General features: G+C 28.8%; 3 protein-coding genes across 5 annotated transcripts; all 3 read left to right on the top strand.

Moving 5' to 3' along the window:
- Nucleotides 1-636: 636 nt before the first annotated feature.
- Nucleotides 637-20,589, top strand: LOC126836811 (cytochrome P450 4C1-like). 3 transcript variants are annotated; one of them, XR_007685397.1, is made up of 9 exons: nt 637-706; nt 1,699-1,922; nt 2,023-2,217; nt 2,392-2,641; nt 2,773-3,052; nt 3,173-3,249; nt 3,351-3,540; nt 3,628-4,395; nt 20,479-20,589. XR_007685397.1 is itself a non-coding variant. In XM_050570459.1 (8 exons), exons 1-8 carry the CDS (start codon nt 674-676, stop codon nt 3,954-3,956), a joined length of 1,578 nt encoding a protein of 525 aa, XP_050426416.1. In that variant the 5' UTR covers nt 637-673; the 3' UTR covers nt 3,957-4,567. The 3 variants fall into 3 exon arrangements, 1 of the variants encoding a protein (XP_050426416.1); XR_007685398.1 differs by lacking the exon at nt 20,479-20,589 and adding an exon at nt 15,388-15,488 and having other exon boundaries at nt 3,628-4,066; XM_050570459.1 differs by lacking the exon at nt 20,479-20,589 and having other exon boundaries at nt 3,628-4,567.
- LOC126837221 (cytochrome P450 4C1-like) lies at nt 13,347-15,278 on the top strand. Its single transcript, XM_050571039.1, has 6 exons — nt 13,347-13,535; nt 13,712-13,961; nt 14,093-14,378; nt 14,494-14,570; nt 14,673-14,862; nt 14,950-15,278. The coding sequence occupies exons 1-6, from the start codon at nt 13,483-13,485 to the stop codon at nt 15,276-15,278; spliced, it is 1,185 nt and encodes a 394-aa protein (XP_050426996.1). The 5' UTR covers nt 13,347-13,482.
- LOC126837220 (cytochrome P450 4C1-like) lies at nt 20,142-24,770 on the top strand. The gene is made up of 8 exons (XM_050571038.1): nt 20,142-20,234; nt 22,500-22,723; nt 22,834-23,028; nt 23,206-23,455; nt 23,587-23,872; nt 23,988-24,064; nt 24,165-24,354; nt 24,442-24,770. The coding sequence occupies exons 1-8, from the start codon at nt 20,217-20,219 to the stop codon at nt 24,768-24,770; spliced, it is 1,569 nt and encodes a 522-aa protein (XP_050426995.1). The 5' UTR covers nt 20,142-20,216.
- The last annotated feature ends 210 nt before the right edge of the window (nt 24,771-24,980 follow it).

Genomic DNA, 24,980 nt, shown 5'->3' with positions numbered 1-24,980 from the left:
TACACTATAAAGAAACCATCTTGCGTTATTTCTCATTATTACATAAGCAATATGCAAAATATCAAATATTCATTAATCACGTGTAGTGTCGTTTAAAATTAAAATTACATTTGCTGAAATTACATTTTCTTTTATAATATTATAGAATAAATACAGTTTATGGAAGAGATGCAATTATCAAGCTGATTTTTTTTTTTTTTTGGTGAAATTTCAATGTAAATTTATTTGCGCTTTAAAAAAACAGTTATTATTGCTCTTCACTGTTTTTATTTTTATAAATAATTTGTTGTTGCATTTTTTTAGATGCGGTAGCCTCCCTAAGTTATAATTGTATTAACATTAACAAACAAAATAATAAATAAAGTTTATCGAGAAAACAAAGTCGAATAATACAATTTTAACCATATCATTGTTTTTACAATGACTTGGATTGATTTATTCAGTTATGCTTCGCCCTTACTAGACCACGACCCAATTATGCTGGCATAATTATTTCACAGAACTTATGAACGTACTCATAAATAATACCTATTGAAAATTGAATACTAGTGGGAAAGCATATAATATGATAGTATAAAATGTAAGAATAATTAAAAACCTAGTTAGTCGTTGTGTATAGTTGCTTTGAATTTATTATAGAAAATTAGAATCTTAAGTTTTCGTCGTAAAAAAAATGGGATTAAATGAAATGGTTTTGTCTCGGCAGGTAAATAACTATCAACTTAACATTACAATTATTATGACTAGGATTTTAAGTAAAAAGAAAATCCTCATATATTTTTAAATCATTTTTATTGTTAAAATGATTACACTAAAATTATACTAACTTCTTCAGATTCCTCTAAATTGTCTATTATCTAATATCTAAAATTAAAAAGTTTATAGCGACATTCGTAAAATGATCGTGTTTTTATTATAATTTCCAAATTTTGGATAGTGTAAGATAAAATAATCGTCATTAACCTAACCTAACCCTAAACGTACCTTATGACTAAAATAAAAACATTTTTTGATCAATACATTTTTAAACATATACATATTATTATGAATTCCTATTTTCCAAACTTCCACTAAGGTTCCACTGAAAATCCCAAATTGAAAATTTCATAATATGCGTATCGCTGACATTCAATAAAAAAAAAAAAAAGGATTTCCATAAATGTATTATTTTGTCATAAAAAATTGATGTGTTCTTACAAAACGGTAACCCAAAATATAAAAGATTAAAGCCCATATTTGAGTTTAATACAAATGGCATATGACTATCATTATCTGTTTAAAAAAAGTTAGTTGAATATTGTGTGAGTATTATGTTACTAATTATTGTATGTAGAAACTTAAATTTTGGCATATGGACTAAGCCGTTTGTTTGTTAAAATGTATTATAACCGGCCTAAGTCAAAATTACCAAATATTTTAATAAACAATAGGTGATATTTATAATGTGATTTATGAATATGACAATTTCCTCATGTTTTTAAAAACCATTTCAACTTTAACTATCCATTGAAATGAGTGAATGCTAGTGTATTAGCTAATTAGCTACTGTAGTATATACATATTTTGGTAAAGTTAATCTGATTTTTTTTAACAATGTTATGCGTACATATTATCGTTTAGTTATAGCACTAAATTATATGTAACGAAAATAATACAATGATAAGAAAAACTACCAATTAATGGACACGATTTTTTCAGGTCTCAGACATAATAAATGAAACAAGCCTGAATAACATTGTCGTTATACTTATAACGGTAATATTATTTTTAGTAGTTCTTTATTTTAAAATAGTAAACCGAAGAAAGACAACATTAGCAAATCGAATACCAGGTCGAGATGGATTCTTTTTGGTGGGAATGTTACCTATAATTTTTGGAGGACCTGAAAAGCTATTGAAGAATATTTTAAAAGTTGGCAGAGAGTAATTACGCTTTACACAATCCTATTTGTTACATTTCATTAATCACAATATTTAGTACTTTGAGATCAACAATAATTTGTTTGTTGTAATTGTAATATAGATACGAGTACGCCTTATTCAAAGTGTGGCTTTTTAATGACTTATACATATTTCCCAAAAAACCTGAAGATGTAGAAGCGGTTCTAACTAATACTAATCTGTTCCAAAAATCTAAACATTATAATGTGTTAAGCGAATCAATTATGGGCGATGGAATATTTACAAACAGGAAGTTCCATGAATGGAAAATGAACAGGTGAACGTTTTTAGAAAGATTATATATTTTTTTTTATTACAATTATAGAAAAACAAAACATAAAAAATAATATAGCGTCAATATGTATAACCAATTGAAAAATAAAATGGAAAATATTTAAACATAGAGTTACCTACTTTCAAACATTATATAAATTTGATATCATACTTATAGAAAATTGGTATCTTCGGGGTTTAAGTTTTCATTGCTTAAATCGTTTGTACCAATATTTTACGAGGAAGCAAAATTCTTAAGCCAGGTGTTGTGCGAGAAACGGGAAAATAATACAAATGAATGTGAAATAAGCTGGGCAATCGGTATGGCGACATTGGAAATGATCGGAAGAACCGCTTTGGGTGTAAAATTTAATGCACAGAAAAACGCCAAGCATGTATTTGTGGAGAATTTACATGTCATACTAAAGGTATACTTTCAATATTTAATGATTTCTGGAACGAATCTATGTTACAAGGCATACTTAATAACTCAAAAGTACTTTACCGATAATGTGATTGAGCTGACATCTCAGTCTTTTGTAATGAAGATTTGTTTTAGGTTTGGGAATACCAAATAGTACACCCGTGGTTAAGGAGCAAGATTCTCTTTCAGTTATCGTCGCTTAAACGCAAACATGACATTAGCCAGAGTAAAATTTACAATTTCATCGACAATTTAATCCAGAGAAAAAATACAGAGTTGAAAAATAATTTTAACAGTCAAGATCAACATAACGAAGAGTGTATTGGCCTTAAATCGTTTATAGAGATAATGCTCGAGAATGAACATCAGATGCCATTAAACCAATTACGTGATGAAATAATTACTGTTATGGGTGGTACGTGTTTTTTTAAAAATATTATTTCGATAGAACTACTAGAATATTTATTATATTAATTAACATACTTATTAAAAGAGATAATTTTTTTACATTTTTTTTTTTTATACATGGTATTAGGAGGTCAAGACACAACAGCTATGACGAACGCATGTACAATATTTATGTTGGCTCATCATCAGGATGTACAAAATAAAGTAACACAAATTTTGTATTCATATATACATTTTAAAATTACACATTATAGGTATTCTTGATAACGAAAAAATTGTATATTTTTTTTCTTGCCTAATAATAGGTGTTGGAAGAGTTATTGACAATATTTTCTTCTGGCGATCCCGATCGACAACCTACCTATGATGATTTACAAAAGATGGAATACTTGGAACGTGTAATCAAAGAAACTATGCGACATTTCCCCCCCCTTCCATTATTTGGCAGAAACGTAGAAAAGGAAACAACGATTGGAGGCTATTTAATCCCTGCAGGTACGGCCATAGATATATTTGTTTGATAATTAGGCACATTTGATGCTTAAAATAACTAAGTAAAGTAATTTTTAAAAATATCTGCAGGGTCAACGTTCGCAATTTTCCCTGCTCTGTTACACTTTAATGCGCAAATCTATCCCGACCCGGAGAAATTCAACCCGGACAACTTCTTGCCCGAAGCATGTCGCAGTCGCCATCCGTATTCGTTTCTTCCTTTTAGTGCTGGTTACAGGAATTGCCCCGGTTACAAATATGCAATGCTTCAAATGAAAACAGTCATCTCAACACTGGTCCGGTCTTATCGTTTTCATCCGTCGGATAAGTGTCCTAAACCAGAAAATCTTCGTGTCATGTTTTCAACGACACTAAAGTTTGTCGACGGGTGTTACGTTAAAATAGAAGCGAGACCGTAATCAATTATTGAAGCAGATTTTAGAACCAAAATTATTTACACATTTATATTGTACTTTTCGGATATTTTGTAATGATATTAGATAGGGTTTTGTTATTTTTTAGATTTTAGGTATTTCGGTTATGGTTATTATTTTGGCTTACCAATTTGTCGGTGTTGTCTCGTTTTACTAAATATTTTCTGTAAACTTTTTAAGTTACCTAAACGCATATTCTCTCGGTTTTAGACATCATTAATGTGTAAGTGTATTATATTCTTCATATCGATGTCTTTATTTTTAGTTTTTGGACTTTCTTTTTTTTTCAAAATGAGATATTCTGTAATAAAGAATGGAAAGAGATTTTTTTGCCAATAACGTGATTAGTAAAATAGTTAATTTAAATAACTGCTAAAAGCATTAAAACATATGTCAATAAAACTGTCATCTAAACACTGTTTAGGTCTTATCGTTTTAATCCGTCGGATAAGTGTCCTAAACCAGAAAATCTTTGTGTAATGTTTTCAACGACACTAAAGTTTGTCGACGGGTTTTACGTTAAAATAGAAGCAAGACCGTAATCAATAATTGAAGCAAGGTTTTGAATAGTGTTATTTTAATATAATGTAATCATATTAAATAGGGTTTCGTTATTTTTTATGTCGAATATGTAGTTAGTAAAACCGTTGTTATAAATAAAAACATTAAAAAATATGTTAAGAAAAAGTTAAAACGGTTCTTTGTAAAATTGTAATTTTTTACTCGTTACATTTTTGAATCGATATGAGGTTAAACTAGAGTGTTATTATTTTAGCCAGCCAAGAAAAAACATTATACCATTTTATTGTTATCATATTAAAAAATTATTTAATCAATTTCTATTTAAAATATGTAAACAATTCCAGTGAGACTTAGTAGGACTTAAAAATGAAAAAAAGATATCTTTTCGTGGAGTCCTTTCTTGGATCCATATATTAATGAAAAAATTCACTTTAGAACAATATATTGTTGTATTTCAAAACCATATTATACTCATATCAGTGTGTTATTATAAAATAAATTACTAATCTAATAGTTATTTTTCAACTATATGCAGCAAAGCACAATTAACGGATGGTAAGCAATTTATCTTGGTAAAAACGGAATAATAAAAAAAAATGTAAAAACTCTTTTACCCTCAAGGATGAAATATTTTTCTGCATTTATTACAAAATTTCGAAACACATAACATTGATTATAGCGACCATATAAAAATAAATTGAAAATATAATTTTACTATACTCCTGTAATATTTTATAAAAATGTCTTATACCTATCTTTTTGGTGCTCATTTATACACCATACACTATGATTTTATAACATAAACTGACATAGTTCTGTTTTATTTCGCTTTATTCTAATTTGTCCTAGAATGTAAATTATGAATATGACAATTTGCCCATGTTTTTAAAAACCATTTCAACTTCGATCAATTCAATTTATTGGGGCTGTTACTTGTTTTATTACTTCAGGGAAATAAAACACTAAAGATTAATTTATTAAAAATTAGCAGAAGGTAATTACGCCTATCTATCACATTTTATTACTCTTTTCGTATTCTCAATTTCTAGTAATTTAAGAGAAACAATAATATGTTCGTTGTCCTTGTAATACAGGTACGAGAATACCAGATTAGCTACACTATAGTCGATACATATTTTAGTAAAGATCATCTGAATTTTTTTTTTTTAATGTTATGCGTACATATTATCTTTTAGTTACAGCATAATTGTAAAATAAATTATTAATAGTTAAATATTTTAGCTTCAATTCAGGGCTGAGAAGGTGTCATTTTTACATTGGTATTGATAATTATCTAATTTATTAAATTTAAATGTAAGTAATAAACTTCGTAAAAACAAATATTTTTCCATTTTTTATCTCTTAACCTTTTTTTACAGCACTGTTATTTTAATAGTTATAAGTATAATTTGAAAAAAAACAACTTATCATAGCGATATAGAATAAAGAATAAACAACTTAGTTTTTGATATATGAATATTTTAGCTTCGATGCAGAGCTGAGAAGGTATTGTTTTTACATTGATGTTTTTAATTAGTTTTCATATTTGTGTCTGGGCCCATGGATCACCTAAACCGCTTAATTTAGATAGTGTAACAAAAATAATCGTCATTATCCTTACCTAACCTAACCCAAAATGTATCTATCTTATTACTAAAATAAAAACATTTTTAAGATCTATAAACCATTTGTAAACATTTATATATTATGAATTCCCATTTCCGAAACTTCCACTACGGTTCAACTGATAAATCCCAAATCGAAAAGTTCATAATATGCGTATCGTTCACATTTAATAAAAAGAAGAAAAAAATAACAGTTTCCATGAGTGTTTCCATATCATTTTTACATAAGTATATATTAATAATTTCAAAACAAAACGTGATCTGGTTTCCAATAAGTCTCAACCACAATGTGCTAGTCTTGTATTTTGCAAATGAGCAGTTTACTTTAATGTCTTGAAAATATACTTACCCATTACCAAACGGTAGGCCGAAATTTAAAAACCTAAAACATATAAAACATTAATTGGGGTTAAATAAGCCATTACAGTGGGGTCGGGACATAGTGGGGGCATTGGAAAGTGACAGATTTACAGGCATTATTATAACTGAAAGTGTTAATTTTTATTAGTAAATAAACGCTTCGATGCGAATCAGAAGTATTTTTTTTATAACAGTTCCGTCCAAACCAGTCAAAGTATAAAGCAGCAAAGTAAGAAAATATTAAAGTGAGGTACGGTGTTAAAAAACTAGCATCAATATGTTTGTTTGAAAGTAATTTTATCACATTCAGTTGTAATAATTCCTGTTAACCTGAGACCTCCCCGTCCCCGTTATGCCGTGACCCTATTATACTGACTTTTTTTGGGAAAAAAACAAAAGATAATTATCATGACTAATTTAATACTGTTTACTATTGCACATATGGCTGAACAAATGTCTGCAACATGTGTAAGACTATTACTTCTGAAGATTGCTTGCATATTAGAGATAATAACAATATTCGCTTTATCTTTTTTTACTGTGGTAGACTGCAATTCTGCCGGCATGAACCGCTTCTCGTTCAAAATGATTGATACAATTTAAATTTGTTAATTTTAATTGTTAACTGTTATTCATCCAAGACTCAATGTTAGAGTTTTAATTTTTTTCAGGTAGATTTCCTATTTAAAGTACACAATACAACGAAAATACGTTTCTAATACGTAATAAATGTTTAAAAAAAAAATTTTAAATCTCTAATAAGTTTTTAATTTTTTCTTTTTTTTTTGGTTTGTCAACGTGTATTGAATGTACTGCATCTAAAAATTATTTCATTTACCCATGTAATATAGTTCAAAAAATGCATACATACTTGTTATAATTATATTAAAGTACACAATATTACAATTACACTATAAAGAAACCAACGTGCGTTATTTCGCATTATTACCAAAGCAATATGCATAATATAAAATATTCTTTAATTGAGTGTAGTGTATTTTAAAATTCAAATTACACTTTCCGACATTATTACTATTGTGTTTTCATTAATTTCCTTTATAATAATTATAGAATAAATACAGTTTATGGAAGAGATGCAATTATCAAGCTAATTTTTTTTCTGGTGAATTTTTTTATTGTGTTAAAAACAATAACTTAATAAAAAAAAATAAAACATACCGGTTGTGCTTAACAAATAAAAATAAACAAATATGCCTAACAATGAAAAAAACCGAAATTGTTATGCAAACTTTAAAACAAATGACGTGGGATTATTTAGAGTCCAATTAAAACGAATAAAATATGTATACGCATTAACTTCCGTATAAAAATGTATTACAATGCAGTAAACGAGTTGACTTGAAAGCCTCAATGCCCGAAATAGACAATAATTTATTCCAAAGGCATTTCAATGACTTTCATATTTATTGTACACAATCTAATTTGTCAATCCTACGGATTTTAAATGCGTTTATTTTTTCTAAAGAAAAATATCAGTTTTTTAATTTTAGATCCTACCATTAGATAAGAACCAAACCACATTAAGCGAGACACAGAAACATCATGTCAATAACCATTTGTAAAGATTAAATAAAAAAAAAACGGAACTTTATATCAAATATACAAAATGATACTTTTACATGTGTTCATTCGTCGATTTCTTTTAAATTGAAATTCTTGTTTAATTTCTAATGCCTTATAGTCTAAGTACAATAGGTATTCATGACTATAACTTTAAGAGTAGCAAAATCAGAAAAATAATATATTTTATGGACGATTAAAAATGTCAGTACAGTTTGCATCAGAACAATAAGCTAGGGAGGCATGCAAAATAATTATTAATCATTAATTTTTACTATACATAGGTCATGCATCGTACATATAATAAACATAAATAAATACATACAAAAAACTTTTTTTATAAAAATATACTCGTACTAATATTTTGCAACAAATAAAATGAAATTTTTTTTAAGCCTTAGATAGTCGTGAATAAGTTTAATTAATACTTGGCCTTGAGTTCAAATTAATATTGTGTTGTCGCCTAGTGTATTACCCATGATTAGCTTCGTTGTGGTGTACAAAATTATATTGTGTAATTCATTTTTTTAATTGTGTTGTTATAAAAATTTGAAAAACTATGTTACTTTTTTGAAATATATATAACAAATAGTGTATGTAGCTATGAGAGTATAGTTTGTAAGTTTTAATGTCCTTACATTGTTGTATATTGTGTCAAGTGAGTTATGGCTTTTTGAGGGCGTTTGAAATACAGTAACAAGTAGTTGAGTTTTTGATTTCGGGTATTTAAGTGTTAAATGAATTTGAATACTTTTGTTAGACAATGGTCTCATTGTATATTGACAAATATAAAGATTCTAATATTGTTATAAATTTATATTTACCTAACAAAAATTATAATATGTAAATTTATTTGCGCTTTAAAAAACAGTTATTATTGCTCTTCACTGTTTTTATTTTTATAAATAATTTGTTGTTACATTTTTTTAGATACGGTAGCTTCCTTAAGTTATAATTGTATTAACATTAACAAACAAAATAATAAATAAAGTTTATCGGGTACACAAAGTCGAACAATAGAATTTTAACCATATTATTGTTTTTACAATGACTTGGATTGATTTATTCAGTTATGCTTCGCCCTTACTAGACCACGACCCAATTATGCTGGCATAATTGGGTCGTGCACACTAATAAATACTTAAAAAGTATTGTTTTCAAACATGTAATGACATCATTGAATACTCAAAAGTGTATATAAATCAATAATTCAACTATTTACTAGCATCATTTATGTCTGTATTATTATTTTAAATGTATAAAATTTACTAAAAAATTTAACGTAATATATTGCACTAAAAATATAAAATAGTAGCTTATAATATATATATTACAATACTATTTGTATGCAAATTTTGAGTTTTAATTTAAGAGATAATTTTTTAGTTTTGATGTGAGTAGCCCAGGTTAGTCGCTTGTCAAGATGAATGCCTAAGTATTTAACAGAGTTTTCTGTTGGGATTATATTATTGTTAAGAGTTAATGGAGGACTAACTTTAAGTCCTAAAGTGAATGTAATATCTAATGATTTATTTTCATTTACTTTAATTTTCCACTGGTTAAACCAGGTTTCTAGCCCGTTAAGATGTATTTGCAGTTTATTAATGGCTGAATTAATTCTGGGTCGGAAGAAGTTATGCGGGTGTCATCTGCAAAAGTGGCTAGGTTAGTGATGTTTGAATGAGGTATGTCGGCAGTAAATAGATTATAAAGGGTAGAAGCGAGAATGCTACCTTGTGGAACACCAGCTTTTATAGGAAAAGTATTTGAAAGCTCATCATCGCATCTCACTTGGAAAGTACGGTGTGAGAGGAAAGATTTTAAGGTAAGATTTTAGAGGAGTGGGAATGAAACGAATTTTGTAGAGCAGGCCTTTGTGCCATACACGATCAAACGCCCGTGCTACGTCAAGGAATAAGGCTGAACAAAAATGTTTTTTTTCTAGAGAAGAGGCAATGTTGTCTACAATTCTGTGTACTTGGTGAAGGGCTGAATGATTATTTCTAAAACCAAATTGGGTATCTGGAATAATATTTTTTTCGGTTATAATTAAATAGATTCTTTTGATTATGATTTTTTCAAGGATTTTAGAGAAGGAGGGGAGTAGGCTAATTGGTCTATAGGACGAAGGGAGATGCGAGGGTTTCCCAGGATTATGAATTAGAATAATGACCGAGTGTTTCCAAGAAGAGGGGATGTATGATAAACGGAGGATAGAGTTGAAGATGTGTGAGAGGTGAATAATAGCTTTTTTTGGTAATATTTTAATGATTTGATTTGTTATTAGGTCATGGCCGGGGGCTTTGTTGTTGGGAAGATTCTTAATGATATAATGGATTTCGGATGGAGAGGTATGTTTGGTTGGTAATGACATAGGGAGAATTTGGGAAAGAGTGGATTCTACGTGACTAACGGGTTCATTGTCAGGCATGTCAGGATGAGGAGTGAATCTCATTTCTAGATCGGTTGCAAATAAGTTTGCCTTATCTAGATTAGATGTGGCTAAGGAGTGGTCAGGATGGCGTAGAGGAGGGATTTTATTTTTTTGTTTAAGGATATTTTTAGTAGCTTTCCATAATGAATTATTGGATAAGTTGAGTGAGTTTATATAATGTTGATATTTTTCTAATTGTGTTTGCGCAGAATATTTTTTAAGGAGGATGTAAGCGTATTGTAGTTTCTTTTATCACTGGGCAAGTGTGATCTCTGCCATCTAGAGCGCGCTCGTCTTATTTCATTTATTAGTTGAGAAATATGTTGGGGTAGGTGATAACTAGAGTTTTGAGTAGAATTAATAGGAATGGAAGAGTCGAGTGCTGCTTTTTGAATAATGGAAGTAAGAGATAGGACCGCAGAGTCAATGTGTGGGGGAGTTTTTATAGGAATGTTAAGGAGAATTTGATGTTCAACAATACTGTGGAATTTTGGCCATATGGTTTTACCAGGCGTAATTGTAGGGTAAGATTTAGTTGTGTAAGAGAGATCATTTAAAGTTAATAAGACAGGTGTGTGATCGGAAGAGAGGTCTGAGGAATTAGTTATATTGTAAGAAAGGTGATTTGGAAAAGTAGTTATAATAAATTCAAGAATGTCAGGTTGTCTGTTGATGTGCGTGGGCCAGTAGGTGGGATTTGGAGGGGCAATTATTTTTAGATTTTTTGTTGTTTTAAAGTTAATTAATGAGCGCCCTCTGGTGTTGACTATTCTAGAGCCCCAAGCGTGGTGTTTAGAATTAAAGTCACCACCAGCAATATAATTGTTACCTAGAGAAAGAAAGTACTGTTCAAAATCAGATGTTTTTATATTAGGACGGTTTCTCTTTGGGGGTGGACAGTAAACTGAGGAAATGGTAGTAGGAATGTTATTTAGAATTAAGGTAGTATTTGTGGCTTGGATGATATTGCTTTGGTAGGGAGGAAGAGTTGAATGTTTAATATTTGATTTAATTAGTAGCGCAGAGCCCGCGTGAGCTGTGCCATCAGGATGGTCGCAATGGTAGTTATAACCGGGAATTTTAAAGAAGGAATTTGATGTCAAGTGGGCTTCGCTTACTAATAGGACATCTATAGGATTATTTATAAGAAAAGCTTGTAATTCGGTTTTTTGATTTATAAGACCATTAGAGTTCCAAAAAAGGATTTTTATTGGGTGATGATTATTAGTGTTACTATTTATCATTGTTGGAAATAAGAAGTTTATTGATGACGGTTGTTAGGAGGGAAATAATTAAGGTATTAATTAGGGATTTAAAATCGTCGAGAAAGGAGGAGAGTTTTAATGTCAATGGGTCTGAATCAACGGCGAAAGGAATATTAGTTTTATTAAATTGGCTGTTGGAATTTTTATCAACGGCATGAGAATATGAATTAGAGAGGTGGATAATTTAATTTGAAGTAATGCTTACACAGTGTTGGGCTTTACATTATTATTTGGGTGGACATTGTTAATACGACCTTGGTAGTTTTTTTTGAGGTGTTGATTGGATTGGTGTTCTTTATGGATTGGACAACCTCTGTAGTATTATTATTTTAAATATATAAGATTTACTAAAAAATTTAACGTAATATATTGCACTAAAAATATTAAATAGTAGCTTATATTATATATATTACAACGTTATTTGTATGCAAATGTATTATTTTAATGAAAATGTGAGTTTCACAAAGCCTATGAACGTATTCATAAATAATACCTATTGAAAATTTAATACTTAGTGGGAAAGCATATAATATGAGAGTATAAATGTAAGATTAGTTAAAAACCGAGTTAGTCGTTGTGTATAGTTGCTAAGAATTTGTTATAGAAAATTAGAATCTTAAGTTTTCGTCTTAAGAAAAATGCGATTAAATGAAATGGTTTTGTCTCGGCAGGTAAATAATTATCAACTTAACATTACAATTATTATGACTAGGATTTTAAGTAAAAAGAAAATCCTCACACATTTTTTAAAATCATTTTTATTGTTAAAATGATAAATGATAAATTCATAATAGTCTAAGTGCCCAAATTCTCTATGAATTGTTTTATGCCAGATATTAAAAACTACAATATTAGCCAGAAACTTGATGTTTTAATATACTAGCCACCTTATATACTAACTTGTTACTGCTTGGTAATATACTATATCCTTATTTATAATTCCACCAATACTATACATTTATTTAGTACTTACAAGATACATGAAAATGCTCTTTCGTGGTTGAAGACTCGGCTGAAAATTGTTTTTATTTAAAACCATTTCAACTTCAACTATCTATGGAAATGAATCAATGCTAGTGTATTAGCTAATTAGCTACTGTAGTCTAAACATATTTTAGTAAAGATAATCTGCTTTTTTTAACAATGTTATGTGTACAAATAAACTTTTAGTTATAGCACTAAATTATATGCAACGAAAAAAATACCATGATAAATAAAACTATTAATTAATGGACACAATATTTTCAGGTGTGGGACATAATAAATAATACAAGCCTGAATAACATTGTCGTTATACTTACAGCGGTAATATTATTTTTAGTAGTTCTTTATTTTAAAATTGTAAACTGGAGAAATACATCATTGGCAAAACAAATACCCGGTCCAAATGAATTTTTTTTTATGGATATGTTACATATTTTACTTGGAGGACCTGAGAAACTATTGATAAATTTATTCAACATTTCCAGAAAGTAATTATGTTGTATTCACGTCTATCTATTATATTTAATACTCTTTTCATATTCTCAAATTCTAGTAACTTAAGAGCAACAATAATTTGTTTGTTGTAATTGTAATATAGATACGAGAATACCTTATTCAAAGGATGGTTTTTTAATCACTTAATCGTATTTCCTAAAAAACCTGAAGATGTAGAAGCGGTTCTAACTAATACTAATCTGTTCCAAAAAAGTAAACTTTATAATGTGTTAACCGAATCAATTATGGGCGATGGAATATTTACAAACAGGATGTTCCATGAATGGAAAATGAACAGGTGAACTTTTTTAGTTTAGATTATATTTATTTTTTTTACAATTATAAAAAAAACAAAACAACAAAAAAAAAATAAAGTGTCAATATGTATATCCAATTGAAAAATATAATGAAAAATATTAAAAAAAAAAGTTGCATACTTTCAAACTTCATTTAAATTTTATATCATACTTATAGAAAATTGGTATCTTCGGGGTTTAAGTTTTCGATGCTTAAATCGTTCGTACCAATATTTTACGAGGAAGCAAAATTCTTAAGCCAGGTGTTGTACGAGAAACGGGAAAATAATACAGATGAATGTGAAATAAGCTGGGCAATCAGTATGGCGACATTGGAGATGATCGGAAGAACCGCTTTGGATGTAAAATTTAATGCACAGAAAAACGCCAAGCATGTATTTGTGGAGAACTTGCATGTCATACTAAAGGTATACGTTCAATATTTAATGATTTCTGGAACGAAACTATATTACAAGGCACATTTTATAACTAATAAGTACTGTACCGATGATGTTTTTGAGTTGGCATGTCAGTCTTTTTTAATGAAGATTTGTTTTAGGTTTGGGAATACCGAATGTTACACCCCTGGTTTCTGAACAAGAGTATCTTTCAGTTATCGTCCCTTAAACGCAAACATGACATTAGCCAACTTAAAATTTACAATTTCATCGACGATTTAGTTCAGAGAAAAATTACGGGATTGAAGAATAATATAAACAATCTAGAAGAACATAACAAAGAGAGTATTGGCCTTAAATCTAAATCGTTTATTGAGATAATGCTCGAGAATAGACATCAGATGACATTTAACCAATTACGGGATGAAATAATAACTGTTATGATTGGTAAGTGTTTTTTTTATTATTGTTATTAAGAAGAATTGGCGATATGTGTATTATATTAATTAACATGTTTTTGAGAGATGTTTTTTATAAATTTTATTTTTATATGTGGTATTAGGAGGTCAAGACACAACAGGTATGACGAACGCATGTATAATATTTATGTTGGCTCATCATCAGGATGTACAAAATAAAGTAACCCATATTTTGTATTCATATATCAATTTTAAAATTACACATTATAGGTATTCTTAGTAACGAAAAAATTGTATATTTTTTTTTCTTGCCTAATAATAGGTGTTGGAAGAGTTACTGACAATATTTTCTTCTGGCGATCCGGATCGACAACTTACCTATGATGATTTACAAAAGATGGAATACTTGGAACGTGTAATCAAAGAAACTATGCGACATTTCCCCCCCCTTCCATTATTTGGCAGAAACGTAGAAAAGGAAACAATGATTGGAGGCTATTTAATCCCTGCAGGTACGGCCATAGATATATTTGTTTGATAACTATCCACAATTGATACTTAAAATAACAAAGTAAAGTAATTTTTAAAAATATCTGCAGGGTCAACGTTCCTAATTTTCCCTGCTCTGTTACACTTTAATGCGCAAATCTATCCCGATCCGGAGAAATTCAACCCGGACAACTTCTTGCCCGAAGCATGTCGCAGTCGCCATCCGTATTCGTTTCTTCCTTTTAGTGCTGGTTATAGGAATTGCCCCGGTTACAAATATGCAATGCTCCAAATGAAAACAGTCATCTCAACTCTGGTCCGGTCTTATCGGTTTTATCCGTCGGATAAGTGTCCTAAACCAGAAAATCTTCGTATAATGTTATCAACAACACTAAAGTTTGTCGACGGGTGTTACGTTAAAATAGAAGCGAGAACGTAATAAGTTATGGAAGCGGATTTTAGAACAAAAATTATTTACATATTTATATTGTATCATTGAATATTTTGTAATGATATTAGTTAGGGTTTTGTAATTTTTTAGATTTTAGGTATTTCGGTTATGGTTGTTATTTTGGCTTACCAATTTGTCGGTGTTGTCTCGTTTTACTAAATATTTTCTGTGTTTTCTTTTAATTTAAATAACTGCTAAAAGCATTAAATACTATGTCAACAAAAAGTTAAAACGGTTCTCTGAATAACGATAGTTTTTTACTTGTAACATTTTATAAATATGTCATCGACATAAGGATAAATTCGGATCACCGTTCTATTAGCCAGCCATCATATTAATACTATACGGTTTTATAAACGCCATATTCATATATGGCGTTATATATAATACATTCACAATCACATAAAAATTGTAATAAACAGGAAGCCACTTCTATTATGTCAATCTATGTGTCTTCCAGACTTTAAGCCTACCGAGAGAAGGATCATCGCAGACAGGCTAGCAGATAAACCTACAATAATAATTTTTAATAGCATCCCACTAGTGACAAAGATTAACTCAAAGAACGGAGCTTCTAATCAACGTCCTTTGCAACTTTGTTAACTAATCGTATGAATGCATTTTTTTTTATTTTTTTTTTTTTTTATGTAGACATTAATATGCATTATATCTGGAAGAAAAAAAAATGTTTGGCTCTCGGGCTCTTAATTGAGTCCGTGCTAATTGGTCCCGGGTACTAGAGCTGAGATATCGGATGTTAAACTCACATTTTTAGCGTCGAGAAGATATATTTAGATTTAACAATTTAGAATAAAAATCGGAAACAGTAGTTTCAACTAGCTTTATATTAGCTTGAAGAACTGTCAATAAACAATCTTGCAACGAAACACAAGTTTGGATAGATTTCGAAGCTTTTTTTATGTCGCTCAACGTTATTTATTTGGTTGATCCGGAGTTTGTATGATTATTTAACGGTGTATCGGATGTAACATTGGTAGTGACCATTATACTTTGATATTTATAAGTGCGCCTTAAGACTGTAAAATTGCAAATAAATGGGTGTTAATTTAATAGTTGCTTCTTACAATGGGAAGGATATACAACTAAGGTATTGGTTTTACTCTGATGTGGGCTTTTTTTTTCGCTGTATACACTGTAACTTTTTTAATATTTCACCAATTCCTTCGAATAGCAACTCTATAAATCACAAATTTTGTCTAGTTTGTACTTTGGGGGGGTAAAAGTTGAAAAAGTTAAATTCTTCACAGACGAAAGTTGAAAAAACAAAAAAAAAAAACGTACGAGTTTTTAAGTTAGAACTTTTACTGGCTATAGTTTCGAGAAAAGTAGTCGGATCGAGTTGAAATGTATAAGAAATAATTATTTGGTATGCCCGCACACGTCAGTTGTGTCAAGTTTAAACTATACTCATTTCCCATCCCCCTAGGGGAGGGGGTACAAGTTTTTTTGTTTTTCGGGGTTTTTAGCCGTAATTTTAAAACTTTTGGGTTGAAAATTAGCCAGTAGTTGGAACTCATATGGATCCATAACATATTAAACGGGTGAAAAATTCGGCACTACAGTTTTTTTTTAATTGCCGGAAAACTGTGTTCTGGCAGATTGCGTATATTTTAACAAAAACACCTAAAATCTTAAAAAAAAATTTATCAAATCATTAAAACAATTTTATGTATATCTATGCAGAATGATACTATTAAGTTTTGTGCTCAATTACCACTTTTGACTTTAAGTTTACACAAATTTAATTTTTTTTTTTTTTACTTAAGTTCCTTCTGGATGATTAAAATTGAAAATATAAGTAATGTATGTAGCTAAAATGTATTGTTTTCTCCATCACAGTACCAGTATACGTATTATTTTAATTTAAATGTAAGAAAATCGATTTTTCTTTAGAAAATAACAAGAAATTGTTATACAGGATAAGGCAATAAAACGGCAATATTCTAATGTATTTAAATGGGAAAACCCGTTTCACTATCCCGCCCTTTACATTTTAAGGATCTATGAAAAGGTTTTTTTAGTTGCATTTTATTTTGTACATTGTCAATCTAGTAAAATAGAAGTATAAGTAGAATATTGCTTTGAAATACTATAATCTATGAAGTATAAATAGTTTGTGTGAGTTTGCTCTAATGAAAGTATATAATATATATTATATATAGTATATAAGTATATAGAATAAATATTAATTTTATTGAGAATAAGCGATTATAATTTAAACTATGGAGTACAAACGATTGAAACATGAATCGTCGACCATTCCAACAAAATATAACAAGACATCGTAGATGTGTTATTTGGTCCACTACGTTTTTGCAAAAAAAAAAAAAACAGTACAGTGGGGTCGGGGCATAGTGGTGACGGGGAGGTCACAGGTTCACAGGAATTTTTAAATCTGAAAGTGATAAAATCACTTTCGAAAAAACGCTTCGATGCAAATCGGTAGTTAGTATTTTCAAGTCAGTACAGTCCAAACCAAGCACAGTATAAACCAGCAAAGTTAGAAAGTTTTAAATGAAGGTTCTGTATTTACAAATGAGCATCAAAGCGTTTATTTGAAAGCGATTTTATTCAATTTTATCACTTTTACTTATAATAATTCCTGTAGACCTGTGACCTCTCTGTTTCCTCATTGCTTTGATTACATTATGCATACAGAACCTTCATTTAAAACTTTCTAACTTTGCTGGTTTATACTGTGCTTGGGTTGGACTGTACTGACTTGAAAATACTTACTACCGATTTGCATCGAAGCGTTTTTTCGAAAATGATTTTATCACTTTCAGATTTAAAAATTCCTGTAAACCTGTGACCTCCCCGTCACCACTATGCCCCGACCCAACTATTCTCCGTCCCCACTATGCCCCGACCCCACTGTACTGGTTTTTTTTTAAATTTTAGAGACGATTTAACAATAAACTTAACGTGCAAGAGAAAATTTTAGGACAAATAAAGCGAAATAAAACAGAATTATGTCAGTTTATGTTACAAAATCATAGTGTATGGTGAAACGATGAACACCAAAAGGATATGTACAAGAAATTTTTATAAAATATTACAGGAATAGGGTAAAATTATAATTTCAATTTGTTTTTATATAGTCGCACTAATCAATGGTATGTGTTTCGAAATATTGTAATAAACGCAACAATAAAAGATAAATACAGAAAAAGATTTCATCCTTGAGGCTAAAAGAATTTTTATATTTTTCCGTTTTTACCAAGATCAGTCATTAGTAAAATTGTTCAATCTGCGCTTCAGACTACTGGACCTAATATTATAACTATAGGATATACGCCACATTCGGTTTATGTACTTATAGTAATAATCATATACCTATACCTATATTATATACCTATATTATAATCAGTAATGCAGTTCCATTCAAAATTGGTTTAAACCTTGATTTGTCTGTAGAAATGTTGACAAATCCAAGTATTGTAATACATAATTAATGTTTTACTGTTTAAATTGTTTATTGTTTAGACAAAAATATTACTAAATATACGCGAGGAGTATTTATTCCGGTAATTTAGCAGGAATGACCAGGACTAATGTAATTTCATTTGTAGCTAGCTAAAACCTTTTAAGTTCTGAGAAACTTTTGGTTTTGCAATAATGTATTTATTTTGCACTTCAATCTACACTTTTTTTAATTTTGTGACATAATTTTAGACATTCTATCAAAACAATGTATGAAATCTACAAGTTAGTAGCTAAATTTCAAATATTTCAAATTTGTGTCAACAATATCATGTAACTATTTATTGATAGTAAGACAAACTTGAGTTTTTTTTTTTAATTCTTGCACCACGAGAGATTAGTATCTTTTTATAAGGTCCGTATGCCATTTTTTTTTTAAATGGTTTAATGATTAAATGATTTTTTTCCTGTTAGTAAAATATTATATAACATTAAATGAAAAATGGAAATTATAATAAAAACACGATTATTTTACGAATGTTTTTATAAACTTTTTAATGTTAGATATCAGATAATAGGTAATTTAGAGAGATCTGAAGATGATAGTATATTAAGTCATTTAGAATGTATTCATTTTATCAATAAAAATGATTTTAAAAAATTTTGAGAATTTCTTTAATTTAACCCTGAGTCGTAACAATTGAAAGTTAAGTTAATATTTTTTTACCTAACGACTAACTCTGTTTTTAGTTATTCTTAACATTTGTACTCTCATGCCATACACACTCTTACGAATATTCAGAGATATAAAAAAAAAATTAACCTTTGAACGGATATTATTTATACTTACGTTCACAAAAATATACTCTGTGAAACTCACATTATATAATATGAATTGTGTTTATAAGAAAATTATATTATGATAATAATTAAGTGTTTATGTTTTTTTTTTACTAATTTTCATCAACAGAATTTTAACAAGAATATTATATAAATGACAATAATATAAATAATTCATGATTCTATATTCAGCTTTTCATACTATTAGAACTACATTAACATATTTAATAGCTATTAAAATTACTATGCTATAGCATATGGTGTGTGAGATAATATAATGTTATTTTTTTGTTTAAAATTAATAAATAATGCTATTGCAACAAAAAAAATTATATAAAAATGTAATTTATACCTTTTTTGTTTTGTTTTAAACCTTGATTTTAATTACGCTTTAATAAGCCAAAAAAATGTATATTTGAATAAATGTATACTATGTTTATTTTATACATTGCAAAAAAGTGAATAACTTTTTTCATTCTGATTTTTTTTTTTTTTTTTTAATTCGTGGGAGTGCGTATGAAATGAGAGTATAAATGTTAAGAATGACTTAAAACCGAGTTAGTCGTTGTGTATAATTGCCAAAAATTGAATATAGTAATAGAACTTCAAGTTTTCCCCTTATGAAACATACAATTCGATGAAATGATTACGTTTCGGCAGGTAAGAAAATGTATTAACTAAACTTTTTAATTATTAGGACTTAAGGGTTTAAGTAAAAAAAATTGACAATGATCTAATGTATTAAATTTAAATGTTTGTATTGAAATTCGTGACAAAAAAAATATTTTTCCACTTTTTATCTCATTTTTTTGCCAATAACGTGATTAGTAAAACAGTTAATTTAAATAACTGCTAAAAGCATTAAAAGATATGTCAATAAAACTGTCATCTAAACACTGTTTAGGTCTTATCGTTTTAATCCGTCGAATAAGTGTCCTAAACCAGAAAATCTTCGTGTAATGTTTTCAACGACACTAAAGTTTGTCGACGGGTTTTACGTTAAAATAGAAGCAAGACCGTAATCAATTATTGAAGCAAGGTTTTGAATAGTGTTATTTTAATATAATGTAATCATATTAAATAGGGTTTCGTTATTTTTTATGTCGAATATGTAGTTAGTAAAACCGTTGTTATAAATAAAAACATTAAAAATATGTTAAGAAAAAGTAAAACGGTTCTTTGTAAAATTGTAATTTTTACTCGTTACATTTTTGAATCGATATGAGGTTAAATTAGAGTGTTATTATTTTAGCCAGCCAAGAAAAAACATTATACCATTTTATTATTATCATATTAAACAAATTATTTAATCAATTTCTATTTAAAATATGTAAACAATTCCAGTGAGACTTAGTAGGACTTAAAAATGAAAAAAAGATATCTTTTCGTGGAGTCCTTTCTTGGATCCATATATTTATGAAAAAATTCACTTTAGAACAATATATTGTTGTATTTCAAAACCATATTATACTCATATCAGTGTGTTATTATAAAATAAATTACTAATCTAATAGTTATTTTTCAACTATAATCAGCAAAGCACAATTAACGGATGGTAAGCAATTTATCTTGGTAAAAACGGAATAATAAAAAAAAATGTAAAAACTCTTTTACCCTCAAGGATGAAATATTTTTCTGCATTTATTACAAAATTTCGAAACACATAACATTGATTATAGCGACCATATAAAAATAAATTGAAAATATAATTTTACTATACTCCTGTAATATTTTATAAAAATGTCCTACACCTATTTTTTTGGTGCTCATTTATACACCATACACTATGATTTTATAACATAAACTGACATAGTTCTGTTTTATTTCACTTTATTCTAATTTGTCCTAAAATGTAAATTATGAATATGACAATTTGCCCATGTTTTTAAAAACCATTTCAACTTCGATCAATTCTATTTATTGGGGCTGTTACTTGTTTTATTACTTCAGGGTACTTAAACACTAAAGATTAATTTATTAAAAATTAGCAGAAGGTAATTACGCCTATCTATCACATTTTATTACTCTTTTCGTATTCTCAATTTCTAGTAATTTAAGAGAAACAATAATATGTTCGTTGTCTTTGTAATACAGATACGAGAATACCAGATTAGCTACACTATAGTCTATACATAACCTTTTTTTACTGCACTGTTTTTTTAAAAGTTAAAGTATAATTTGAAAAAAACCAACTTATCATAGAGTTATAGAATAAAGAATAAAAAAATTAGTTATTGATATATGAACATTTTAGCATCGATGCAGGGCTGAGAAAGTATTGTTTTTACATTGATGTTTTTAATTAGTTTCCATATTTTAAATTTAATTTTTGTCTGGACTCACGGCATGACCTTAACCACTTCCTTTAATTAGAGTAAGATGAAATAATTGTCATTAACCTAACTTAACCTAACCCTAAACGTATCTAACTTATGACTAAAATATAAACATTTTTAAGATCAATAAACCCTTTTACAACATTTATTTAAAATTTGTTTAAAAAAATCATTCACCGAAAAGTTAGTTGAATATTGTGTGCATATTATGTTACTAATTATTGTATGTAGAAACTTAAATTTTGGCATATGGACTAAGCCGTTTGTTTTTTAAAATGTATAATGACCGGCTTAGGTCATAACTACCAAATATTTTAATAAGCAATAAGTGATATGTATAATGCAATTTATGAATATGACAATTTGCCCGTGTTTTTAAAAACCATTTCAACTTCAACTATCCATGGAAACGAGTCAATATTATCTACTGTAGTCAATACATATTTTGGTAAAAGTAATCTGATTTTTTTTAACAATGTTATGTGTACATATTATATTTTAGTTATAGCACCAAATTATATGTAACGAAAAAAATACGATGGTAAATAAAACTAATAATTAAATAAATTAATGGACACGATATTTTCAGGTGTGGGACATAATAAATAATACAAGCCTGAATAACATTATGGTTATACGTATAGCGGTAATATTATTTGTAGTAGTTCTTTATTTTAAAATTGTAAACTGGAGAAATACATCATTGGCAAAACAAATACCCGGTCCAAATGGATTCTTTTTTATGGGTATGTTACATATTTTACTTGGAGGACCTGAGAAACTATTGATGAATATATTCAACCTTTCCAGAAAGTAATTATGTTGTATTCACGTCTATCTATTATATTTAATACTCTTTTCATATTCTCAATTTCTAGTAACTTAAGAGTAACAATAATTTGTTTGTTGTAATTGTAATATAGATACGAGAATACCTTATTCAAAGGATGGTTTTTTAATCACTTAATCGTATTTCCTAATAAACCTGAAGATGTAGAAGCGGTTCTAACTAATACTAATCTGTTCCAAAAAAGTAAACTTTATAATGTGTTAACCGAATCAATTATGGGCGATGGAATATTTACAAACAGGATGTTCCATGAATGGAAAATGAACAGGTGAACTTTTTTAGTTTAGATTATATTTATTTTTTATTACAATTATAAAAAAAACAAAACAACAAAAAAACCATAAAGTGTCAATATGTATATCCAATTGAAAAATATAATGGAAAATATTAAAAAATAAAGTTGCATACTTTCAAACTTCATTTAAATTTGATATCATACTTATAGAAAATTGGTATCTTCGGGGTTTAAGTTTTCGATGCTTAAATCGTTCGTACCAATATTTCACGAGGAAGCAAAATTCTTAAGCCAGGTGTTGTACGAGAAACGGGAAAATAATACAGATGAATGTGAAATAAGCTGGGCAATCAGTATGGCGACATTGGAGATGATCGGAAGAACCGCTTTGGATGTAAAATTTAATGCACAGAAAAACACCAAGCACGTATTTGTGGAAAATTTGCATGTCATACTAAAGGTATACGTTCAATATTTAATGATTTCTGGAACGAAACTATATTACAAGGCACATTTTATAACTAATAAGTACTTTACCGATGATGTTTTTGAGTTGGCATGTCAGTCTTTTTTAATGAAGATTTGTTTTAGGTTTGGGAGTACCGAATGTTACACCCCTGGTTTCTGAACAAGAGTATCTTTCAGTTATCGTCCCTTAAACGCAAACATGACATTAGCCAACTTAAAATTTACAATTTCATCGACGATTTAGTTCAGAGAAAAATTACGGGATTGAAGAATAATATAAACAATCTAGAAGAACATAACGAAGAGAGTATTGGCCTTAAATCTAAATCGTTTATAGAGATAATGCTCGAGAATGGACATCAGATGACATTTAACCAATTACGGGACGAAATAATAACTGTTATGATTGGTAAGTGTTTTTTTTATTATTGTTATTAAGAAGAATTGGCGATATGTGTATTATATTAATTAACATGTTTTTGAGAGATGTTTTTTATAAATTTTATTTTTATATGTGGTATTAGGAGGTCAAGACACAACAGGTATGACGAACGCATGTATAATATTTATGTTGGCTCATCATCAGGATGTACAAAATAAAGTAACTCGTATTTTGTATTCATATATAAATTTAAAAATTACACATTTTGGATATTCTTGGTAACGAAAAAATTGTATATTTTTTTCTTGCTTATTAATAGGTGTTGGAAGAGTTATTGACAATATATTCTTCTGGCAATCCGGATCGACAACCTACCTATGATGATTTACAAAAGATGGAATACTTGGAACGTGTAATCAAAGAAACTATGCGACATTTTCCACCTCTTCCATTACTTGGCAGAAACGTAGAAAAGGAAACAAAGATTGGAGGCTATTTAATCCCTGCAGGTACGGCCTTAGACAAATTTTGTTGATAAATAGCCACATTTGGTGCTTACAATGACTAAGTTAAGTAATTTTTATAAACATATACAGGGTCAATATTAGAAATTTTCCCTGCTCTGTTACACTTTAATGCGCAAATCTATCCCGAACCAGAGAAATTCAACCCGGACAATTTCTTGCCCGAAGCATGTCGCAGTCGCCATCCGTATTCGTTTCTTCCTTTTAGTGCTGGTTACAGGAATTGCCCCGGTATCAAATATGCAATGCTCCAAATGAAAACAGTCATCTCAACTCTGGTCCGGTCTTATCGGTTTTATCCGTCGGATAAGTGTCCTAAACCAGAAAATCTTCGTATAATGTATTCAACAACACTAAAGTTTGTCGACGGGTGTTACGTTAAAATAGAAGCAAGACCGTAATTAATTATGGAAGCAGTTTTTAGAACCAAAATTATTTACATATTTATATTGGATTATTCGGATATTTTTTAATCATACTAGTTAGGGTTTCGTTATTTTTTAGATTTTAGGTATTTCGGTTATGGTCATTATTTTGGCTTACCAATTTGTCGTGTTGTCTCGTTTTTTTAAATATTTTCTGTAAACTATTTAAGTTATCTAAATACATTT

The sequence above is a fragment of the Adelges cooleyi genome, unplaced genomic scaffold (genome assembly GCF_023614345.1).
Source record: "Adelges cooleyi isolate 19-005CV unplaced genomic scaffold, UGA_ACOO_1.1 ACOO_flye_CR_arks_rails_tigmint_CR_PRNA_247, whole genome shotgun sequence".
Lineage (NCBI taxonomy): Eukaryota > Metazoa > Arthropoda > Insecta > Hemiptera > Adelgidae > Adelges > Adelges cooleyi.
This window is presented reverse-complemented; position numbering and strand designations above follow the sequence as displayed.

What these genes read in the sequence shown, in the direction of transcription:
- LOC126836811 (XM_050570459.1), top strand. Translation starts at nt 674, where the DNA reads ATGGGATTAAATGAAATGGTTTTGTCTCGGCAG. An exon ending in ATTTTAAAAGTTGGCAGAGA is followed by an intron (nt 1,923 to 2,022) that starts GTAATTACGCTT and finishes ATTGTAATATAG; the next exon opens with ATACGAGTACGCCTTATTCA. An exon ending in CATGAATGGAAAATGAACAG is followed by an intron (nt 2,218 to 2,391) that starts GTGAACGTTTTT and finishes TCATACTTATAG; the next exon opens with AAAATTGGTATCTTCGGGGT.
- LOC126837220 (XM_050571038.1), top strand. An exon ending in CATGAATGGAAAATGAACAG is followed by an intron (nt 23,029 to 23,205) that starts GTGAACTTTTTT and finishes TCATACTTATAG; the next exon opens with AAAATTGGTATCTTCGGGGT. An exon ending in AATAATAACTGTTATGATTG is followed by an intron (nt 23,873 to 23,987) that starts GTAAGTGTTTTT and finishes ATGTGGTATTAG; the next exon opens with GAGGTCAAGACACAACAGGT.
- LOC126837221 (XM_050571039.1), top strand. Translation starts at nt 13,483, where the DNA reads ATGGGCGATGGAATATTTACAAACAGGATGTTCCATGAATGGAAAATG. An exon ending in ACTTGCATGTCATACTAAAG is followed by an intron (nt 13,962 to 14,092) that starts GTATACGTTCAA and finishes GATTTGTTTTAG; the next exon opens with GTTTGGGAATACCGAATGTT. An exon ending in AATAATAACTGTTATGATTG is followed by an intron (nt 14,379 to 14,493) that starts GTAAGTGTTTTT and finishes ATGTGGTATTAG; the next exon opens with GAGGTCAAGACACAACAGGT.